This window comes from Atheta coriaria, unplaced genomic scaffold (genome assembly GCF_025399875.1).
Source record: "Atheta coriaria isolate IRGN ID8LTWV9N9 unplaced genomic scaffold, Caltech_Dcor_3.1 hic_scaffold_4_pilon, whole genome shotgun sequence".
Classification (NCBI taxonomy): domain Eukaryota; kingdom Metazoa; phylum Arthropoda; class Insecta; order Coleoptera; family Staphylinidae; genus Dalotia; species Dalotia coriaria.
Window position 1 is genome coordinate 1,662,424 of NW_027045446.1, and position 9,966 is coordinate 1,672,389.

General features: G+C 40.9%; 1 protein-coding gene across 2 annotated transcripts; it reads right to left on the reverse strand.

Annotated features, from left to right (window-relative positions):
- Positions 1 to 7,698, reverse strand: LOC135790342 (lachesin-like). 2 transcript variants are annotated; one of them, XM_065300537.1, is made up of 5 exons: positions 7,549 to 7,698; positions 2,550 to 2,760; positions 1,764 to 1,808; positions 1,141 to 1,440; positions 1 to 364 (listed from the first exon to the last, which is right to left on the reverse strand). In XM_065300537.1, the coding sequence occupies exons 1-5, from the start codon at positions 7,681 to 7,683 to the stop codon at positions 264 to 266; spliced, it is 792 nt and encodes a 263-aa protein (XP_065156609.1). In that variant the 5' UTR covers positions 7,684 to 7,698; the 3' UTR covers positions 1 to 263. The 2 variants fall into 2 exon arrangements, with proteins under 2 accessions (XP_065156609.1, XP_065156610.1); XM_065300538.1 differs by lacking the exon at positions 1,764 to 1,808.
- Between the last annotated feature and the right edge of the window lie 2,268 nt (positions 7,699 to 9,966).

Below are 9,966 nucleotides of genomic sequence, written 5' to 3' on the forward strand. Positions count from 1 at the left end.
AATTGTTTTTTAGCACCGAAATAATAACAATTTCCCTAGAGTCAAAAAACAGACACACTATGTCCCTTGGATATCCACTTCACTTGATTTCACTTCATCCCATCTCTTGCGGCTCCATTCCATTCGCACTGATTAACTTTGTGATTAGTTTTTTACACCGGGCGCCGACTATGGGTTCATTACGGGTGCGGCACAGACACCCGCGATGGAGTCTTGTGGGGGGTTGAAAAATACGTAGCAGGCGATTATTACAGCTGATGAGATCATCTCACTGCGGTCACCATGAGCATGGCGAGCGCGACAAGGAGAGCCATCTGCTTGCCGGGCACAGCCCTGCTGGTCTGCATCGCAGCCGGATGCTCGCCTGAAACAGATTATCGCAATCCATTAGTGGCCCGCCGCGCGATAAATCGCTATTATTCACAATACCGCACACACTCGGCTTGAGCCCCTACTATTTGTTTTAGCTTCCTAACCTCATTTTAGAAGGGACCTGGCTCCCAGGGAATATGGATAATTGCGTTTCAGATTGGTATTAGTAGTTTTACAAACGTATTAATCACATGAGATGAGGTATAATGTAGAAAAATAATTGCTGTGGGAACACGTGGAATTCCTTGAATTTTAACCCAAGGAGCTTAATTAAACTTAGCGGAAGTGCTTGCGGTTGCCGCACATAATATCGGAACTTTCTCGTCCATTATAGACATTCATCCCCCTTACAAACAACCTCAACCCCTCCTAAAATCAGCTCACATTGCTTCCCGGTAGAAAAAAATGGCTGCCGGTTGGTGATGAGAGGGTTGGCGTTTGGTGTTGATGTTGGCTTGATGATGTTTTGCCAGGCGCGCACCCGACTTCCGCCCGAAAGCTCGCGGGAATTTTTCATCACTTATGAGAAAATTTCTCAACGATAACTACCTACCCTTATCCGACTTTAATCATCTCGCGCACAGCGCACACCTACACCACCACCACCACCTTGTCTTATCGTGTTTTCAGGGCGCAATTTTCGCATCCGTGCGTTTGCTGTTTACGCTTCGGCTCGTCGAGTTTTATTTTTCATCAGTGTCATCACGTTTACCCTTTTTTTCATCAACTTTAACATTATTAAAAGTCAAAATTTAATATTGTGCTTACCATTAAGAACATGCACAATGGCGGAAGCAGGACTGGCATTGGACGGCATACAGGTGTAATTCCCCGAATCCGAAATGAGCGCCTTGGTGACCAGGAGTTTACTGGTAGTACCCGCTTCGGTTTTTTCGGTTTCCAAACTGATGCCACCTCGTGGGGAGTCAAAATCAACCACGGCGTGGCCATGATACCAAAGTACACTAGACGGGGGTGTTGAGTGGACATTCACTGAGCATGTCAGTGATATCGTACTACCCTTCTTGACATACACCTCTCCTGGACCGGAAATGGTCGCTTGTGCATCTGTAATGACAACAAACACAAATAAGTAAAATTTTTTAATAAAAATTTTAATATGTGTATGTGTAAGCCTTGATGGGGGAGAAAGGTGAAAGGGTAATTTAATTAAAACCTCAAAAGGAAGAAAAAATTGTTCATTACCGTCATGCAAGGAAAAGCGACTAATGTTTGCCTAGAATTTTTCAACTACGCTCTGGATTATTCTCCACCCTTAACTTTGTGACTTGTTTAAAAAGCAGTGTTTGCACACCGAAAACTAGCTAAAATGTTGGGAAACTTTCATGAGATGAGATGAGAGAAGCAGTGTGCGTGAGGGAACGAGGTACCTGTGGATCGCGGGCCGGGGTGCGTGGCAGCAAGGGAAGACGTGTCTGTAACAAAAAAATTCAACAAAACGTTTCAGCACAGCACTGCCCCAGAACTGAACTAATTATTTAGGCGACTAAAACGAAATAAACTGGATTTTAATGAATACATGTCTTCGAAAAAAGGGGCGGGATGAGGCATCAAAAGGAGGTCCACACAGGAAACAGATTAAGAACGTCAACGGAATGATTTCAATGGCGGATAAATGTTGTTTGCTCCATGAGATGAAATACTCGTGAGCGTGCTTGTGTTCCTTGCCATAAACAGATAAAGATACGGGGATACTGAGCTCGCAGGTTTATCGGCACAATGAAAGGTTTCGTGAGAAATTCGAATACAATGAGTTCTAAGCTTGGTTTTTGATTACATCTCTTTTTATCTTTTTTTTCCATCAATGTAATTGTAATTTTTCGTTTTTGTATAATGGTTATACGCATGTATGAAAATTGTGTTTATTTGGTTGCTTTGTTGATGATTTTTGAAACGATCTGTATGTTTTGTAGCATGTTTAGAGGAAGTATAGACGTGTGGATGTTGGGGGTCTTTGTAGATGGTCCTGATCCATGTTAACATGTCGTGTCCTACAACTCTACAAGCGGTGAGATGTAAGGTATGAGGCCTGCTCGTCTCACGAGGGGCTGGAATCTGTATTGTAAATATTATTCGTGTTTTGTGGCATTATCAAAGGAAATAGAGATTGCTTTGTGTTGTGAGGGCGGGGGCCGCCATTGTGCAAACACACATACCTTCGACATTCAGCATGATGGCCATGTTGATCTTGGGTTCTGTATTGACCTGGCACTCGTAGACGCCGCCGTCGCGCTTCTGCACGTACTCGATGCGCAGGTCGTAGTCGTCGCTGTGTTCCGGATGTCGGACGCTGAATCGCCCGTCGCCGGTGTACGTGTGGATGCCGGACGTGAGGATGTGCAAGTCTCGCTTTCGCATCCACGACACCTGCGAACCACAGCAAGTGATTAATATCAACCTACATATATCCATCTACAACTTCATGTTATGATATCTTTAGACGATGTCCAACTAGACTGATGAACATACTCAATCACAGCGAATCAAATCTAATTAATCAGGTATGGATGTTTAATTAGTGTGGAATGGAAAAAGTTACAACTACACCTGGTTTATACAAGAGTGATAAAGTTACACAACGCGGGGAACAAAGAAAATGTTCATTACATCGGAAGGGTTGCGAGGCGCGCGCGTCACGAGTCACGGTTTGACTAATTACTGCAATACTCCGCTCAAAGGCAGTCAAACCACCTCCCGCAGTCGCAAATAGTACAACGTATCTTTGTCAACCAAGATGCGACAGTGCTCTTGACTCTAAACTTAGACTTGTATCAGATAAATAGGTTGCCGTAAAAAAATTACAACCGAAATAATAAAACTGGAGTTTTTGTTTTTATTTTTGGAACAGAAACATTACTGGAATCTTGTATTGCGTTGCATTTTCTATTGTGACATGAGCTGAAATATGCAGATTTATTATTCATATGCAACCTCGGTTTGCGGTATTTTTAGAATTTAAACAGAATTTACATGCTTGATTACAAGCGACTGCATTCATATTCTGCGAATTTAGCTTGTAAACAGGATCTTCTCTTAAGAATAAGCCAATATTCAGTGATTTAATATTCTTAGAAGTAATATTATTTTATTTACAGTGAAACAAGAGAAGAATATGCATCAGTTTTATTTTTCTTTGATTTTTTAAATTTGCTACAGGTTTTGTCCGCAGTCCATGCATAAGTTGAATCTAACTGCAGTCCGTGTACTTAATCTGACCGCAGTCCGTGCAACTTGTACTTTTCTAAAAATGTATAATTTTTAGTTTTTATTGCGTTTTCTTTGTTTGTTATCTTTTATCTTGCTCGAGGATTATGTAAACTGACGTGGCAGTATTTTAAAAATTTAATCTAGCCGAGAGATGTAGATGGTAGATTTAATTACGAGATAAGAACTTTATAATGTCCTCGATTTTTCTGTTCCGCACGCTTTTCTTTCGGGGCGTTATTTTTTCGCCGCGCAGTGTTCAATTTTACTCTGTTTGCCACATTTTCTTGTGCTCGCGCGGCGCCGTTTGCTGCCAACCCGCCCATCGAGCGAAATTGAAATATAAATTATAACCCAATGCATGCGGGCGCCGTAAGATACAACGATTATGGCCAGTGCGCGAAAGGCGCAACAAAAAAGCGCACTAATCGTTCTCTTGGGGGATGACTTCTTTGCGTTTTTAAAAATTTCACGACATTGCCGCCACCACCAACGCCTTTCTTTTTAACAGCGAGCTTTATCGGCCATTTTGCGGTATTTTTATCATTTGCAACACTCGCACGTAAAAACGTTTTGCATTGTTTGTTAAATTTTTATTAGCTGCTTTGAATAAGCATTGCAGTGAAAATTTAAGAAGAATTGGAGAAGTATTTTTAATCAATTTACGTAATCGCAGCTTGCCAGACGTGGATTTAGAATATCGATTTGGCGGGTCGCAAAATTTCTCGTTCTATTTGTTCGATTTAAAACACGTGCGCGCAAGGAGCAGTAATCGAACGAGCCAGAACGCCAAATATTTACTCGCAGACGCAATTCCAGTCCAGAATGAACCAACACCGCCGCGCTCACATCCGGCGTGGATTAATTAATATTTGATTGTCTCTTAGTTCGCCAATATTGTGTATTTGCGCATTTAAATATCTTCAACGCCATGAAAATCACAAAGGGGCTTTTATTGAGTGAAAATTGTTTTTTGTGTAATTATTATTATTTTATGATGTTTTGATGATTCACGAGAGTCGAGTTTCCGCTTCACTCGACTCTTTGCTTTTCTTGTGCACACCTCTCTGAAATTTGAGCGGAAAACCGGAAAACTTGGCCCGGAGTTCGGCGACGAGCAATCCGACCAAAAACTTATCTAGTTTCCGAGTCATAAAAGTGACACGCTTTTTAAAATTATGTCCCCGAATGTTGTTTCAGTGTTATTACAACTGTCGGTGGCGTGATTTGTGGTCGCCGGATTCGGTTTATCTTCATCGCCGATGCAAATTCCGCCCAGAACTAACTCAATAAATATTAAAAACTTGTAAACTCGACGACGCATTTATTTTTTGTGTATCTGCACAAAAATCAATATTCTACACTTGAATTCTATACATTTTACACGCTGGAAATAAAGTGATATGTATAATGAAGTGAATGAAGTAATGACACGTATGATGAGAGAGGGTGAGTATGAGATAAATGTAAACACACATACATAAACGCGCACCGGACAGATTTATTCACCCCCGGGAGCTGGCATAATATGAGCGGTGGCATTAACGCGCGACGCACGCGAACATAATAGTGGGCATCGGTTCCTCGGCGTTCGGACCATTTGTTATGTAAATTATTGCGATTCGTCATGTCGGACCGCGACTACCCCGACACACACACACACGTATTCACAGTGCATGGATTCGTTCCGGGTACTTTTCATTCGATTTCGGCGGTAGAGTAAAGGCACTCTGTTTGTGAGTTGTCGGCAAATTTGCAAACCCAAACAGGCCGGGGATATTTTGGCGCGCAGTCTCGTGAATTTTACGCGAGCGCATGTATTACGGATTGATTGATGTGTCACTCTCACGCACTCGCCGAGGACGCGTCGAGGGTGCCAATAAATTAGTTCCTTTCACATTGAAATTGTTCCAGTCAAAGAGGCGTGTAATTATTTTTGAATCTGCGCCATTTTTCATGCGCCAAGCGTCTACGTGACGCCCGTGTGGCGCACGTCTTCCGGACGTGGATTTTACGGTCTTAGAAAGTCTTTTTCAGCTTCTACAAATTTAATATGCATTAAATTAAATTCTAGATTTAAAACCAGCGTTAAAACAAAAAAAAAACAATTTTTCAGATTTTTTCTATCGGAATGCAGTCGGTGCATTCAATCTGACCGCAGTCCGTGCGTCGAATCTGACCACAGTCCGTGCGTTAATTCTGACCGCAGTCCGTGTAATGAATCCAAGGTCAAATTTTGTTTTTTTATGTAACTTTTAAAATAAACAAAATAAAAGCCTTCTTAATAGTTTATACCCTCTTAAAAATCGTCCTCTATAAATGTAGGGTACGTACATCTACAAATACAGGGTGTTTAATTAAAATTTTAAAAATTTATTATCATTTAAAGTGATGGTTTTAAACATGTCTTATTCTGTTTGTTCCCAGGACAAAAAACAAGGATTCAAGGAAACTTTTAAGATCCTAGAAAACTAAAGAAACCTTCTTTCTTGTGCGGTGGAACATAAATTCTTTTACGAAGTAAAGGAAGGCCGAGAGAATCACTAAATCTCTGATACATGGAGATTTACTATTGGTCCCGATCCCGAGGAGCTGTAAAAGGACTAGCGCACTTTCCGCAAATTGCGTCAGATTAGTCCAATAAAGCCGCGAGTCCATCACGGGATCGAACACTTTCTATTCATTTCCTTACCGCAGCAAAAAAGAACGTTTTTCTTAAATAACTTTTTAAAATAAAATTATTTCTCAATTTGTGATTTAAAACATTAACATCACTTGAAGTTTGGAAAGTAATTAAAGCCAAAATCATTGCAAAAACAAATTGTATCGATGTACGAAGCTGCGTTTCGGAAAAGTTTCCCGTATGCCCGCCGGGGTGGCAATTATAAAAGTTGGCGCACGCTGTGTCGCCTGAAATATTGTAAATTGTGCCGAATTGAATATCGTTCGCCAGCAGCCGGCAGCCGGCCACGGAGTGAACTTCTTCATATTTCCATATAAAATAGGCAAGGGTGTGGGTATGGAGAAGGTATAAAAATCCTCGCGGGATGACTTTACATACTTTACTAATGCCCTCCCAATAAACGTCGCCTCGGAAGGTTTATTCCAACCGAATTCCACACGCGAGCGATCCGAATTTAAGGGGCGCTATTCCGTGCGCATAAAAATCCACCCCGGGGGCAGAATCTCGTATTAAATTTTTTTATGGTTTCAATAAAATATAGAACGGTGCGCGCCCGTCTCGACTACAACCCCAACGACAACTACGCTAACCGTGGGTGCAGAAAACCGGGGGTGGTGGCGGCGGGGTTGGTGGATCTTGAGTCGTCGCAAATATATTCTAACGTATGGCGTCGGTGTGCGATTACGTACATGGTGGCACGACGACAATTCATCCATTTTATTACGCCATCAATTCTTTTCCAGACACTCATACGATACGACTAATTGCCTAAGGGAGGTTTAGTTAAAAAAATACAATCAGTCTACATCTGAGGCTTAAATAATAACAAAAAATAAAATGTCTCGTTGGTTTTTTGAAGATAAAGATGTAAAAAATGTGGTATAATCGTAAAAATTAAATTAAAAGTTGTATGTGTAAGTTTATTGCCTTTGGAAAACAATTTCGGTTCTAAAAGTTTAATCAAGCGGGCCGCTGCATATAAACTACCTTCGTGCAAGCGCATAAAATGCGAGCCGCGGGCATAAATTCACTACTTTATGCACTGAAATCGAAAAAATAGCCGCGCGCACTCGAAAACCATTCGCTAGTAAGTTTTCCGGCTTACGCGGACGTGTTTCGTTCACGGTTCTAGGATCGTTTGTCTCTGTTTGGGGACAAACTTAAACCCCCGATTCTCCGCGGGTTTCACGGAGAGAGTCGAGGTTTTCCAAATTAGAATTAAGTGTCTACACGATCGATGTTACTAGATTAGTAAAGTGTACACTTACGGTTCTTTCTCCGGGATGTTTAACTCGACATTGCAGGAGTGCTGATTGTCCAACTACAGCTGTCACATTTCTTGGTCCTACGTCATCGAAATATGGCCGTTCGACGACTGGTTTAGTTGCGTCTGGAAAACGCATTTTTCCTTCTGCCACTCCTACTAAACTCCCAGAAGCAGCTGAAATAAAAATAAATTTTTAAGCAAAAGTTTTGTTTCTTTTTTGTTACACTTTGTATATTCAGTATTCGTGGGACAATAATAATGTATCGATAATTTATATTCAGGGCACGTTGCAACATATGCGTCTTTAGTACACGTCGAGGGCGGATAAGAAAAATGTCGAACATATATCCGATCGGCGGCTTGTTCCTCGGGTATTCGCCGACGACGATCGCGTGTACATATTTCGACTTCAAATATTGAATGTGTTGCATGGCGAAGCAGCCACCCGCCCGAATCGAATGGAATAAATTCAAGTCTTGTTTTACATTATACAGGATAAATCAAAATTTGCACAAAAAATTTCGAAAAACCTTTAAAAAAATACGCTTCTCAAGTTTTGCATGTAGGTAAATGATGCAAGTTTATGTTTATGTGTAGGGATATGAATCGACAACATCAGTTACAATGTCGTCGGCAGGATGCAGGAGGAAACACAACGCGCTGCTGACGTTTAATAAATAACGAAGGAGAACTTGCGCGATTTTCCACGGTTGACACGTCTGTTTGGTAAATAAGTGATGGAAACATCAGCGCTCGGTTTTGCATAATTAAGGTGGTGGAGGCGCCGCTCATGCAGATTTCCACGAGATCTACCTACGTCGCGTGCAGATATCTTCATCTTCATCTTCATCAAGATGGGAATTGCACTTGTTCGCAACCGCTAAACGTGAATAAAATATTGTATTCTATCGTAGAATTAAATTTTTCATATGCAATTGTTTACGTGAACTTTATTCCGTGAGTATACACAATTTATGCATTATTCGTAGGTTCTCCGCCGGGCTCGGTGAGTAACAACAACCTTCTTCTTTTACTTTCGACCCGTAATATGTCTTACGCCTTGAAACGGATGTTCCGCTCGCCTTATTTCAATTTGACTGAAAACGGAGTCATTTTTTAAATTGTTATTCGGCTAAAGAGATATAACGCTCTATTTGTATCTGTCGCCAGGCGCGCTAAGTCTTCCTCGTCTGTCAGATGAATCTCAACGTGTGCGCCATCTCTTTTCGAAAAAGATAAATACGCTGTTTAAAGTCGCTCGTTTAGATTAAATTTTAATATCGGATCGTTCTTAATTCCGCACTCGAGCGCAATTTGAGAAATGCGCATTCGTTTGAGAAAAAACGACGCCCGGGAACGAAAAAAACAACCGACTGTAAAGATACACAAAGTAAGAGAAGAAAAAAATACAAATACAGTAAAGTGTAGTTAGTCGCGTCGAGTCTCAGACTTAGACTTAGAATCGGCTCAGACTTTAAGGGCTTACAGACTTTTAGACTTTTAGTACACATTGAGATCGGAATGAAAACGGTCAGTAGTGATTGGGCCATTTCAATTTGTCAACTCGGCGATACACGGCGATTCAATTTAGGGAACGACGACAAGGGTGAAATATACCCTGAGGAATTGTCGCGTAAGGTAAAAAAAATAATCAGAAAAATCAGTTTGCTTTTTTAAATATTATTTGTGCTCAAAGTCGACGACACAAAAACTGAATAAATAACCCGGAAGCGAAATGTTGAAGGCTAAATATTCTTTTGTGACAATCAGAAACGAGTAATGAAAATGTGTGTAGCGGCTCCGATTTTGCTGTTTCATTTGCCCGGCGGCGGCGATTTCAATTTTTACGCACGGCGTGAGCGGCGGGGGCGCAACCCCACCTTTGAAAATGAAAACATCATTTCAATTTAACTTCGTTGCTGTCGGGGTGCGCAAATTCGATAGGTGCCACCGGGAGCTTTAAAGCCCGAATGTCTCAATCTGCAAAATCGTTTTTTTTTAAATCTTAATTTTTTCATGAAATCTCCAAAATTCTTGAAAAATCAATAAAAATTTTAATGTTTTTTAGTGTTATTTTTAAAGTTTTGGAAATGTTGCGTTGTGTAAATAAATATTTATGTAACTCTTAGAATAAAATGTATCCTGCGGATAAAACCGTCACGCTACTGACGAACTGACTGCAGCAACATCCGTTACGGATGTCACCAAGCGGAAAATTAACTCTGTGCACCAGACACCATTGCCTAAGATTTGCTCTAAAACTCTGCTACACACATTAACACTTCAACCGTGTTTATCGTTGAATTTTTTCCTTGTCTCTATTCTTTTGCGTACATTTTATTCATCCAAATAAAAACTCAGAAACGCAAGTGAAAACTATTTCATTAAAAAATTATTTACCTTCGAGCGAGCGCGCAAG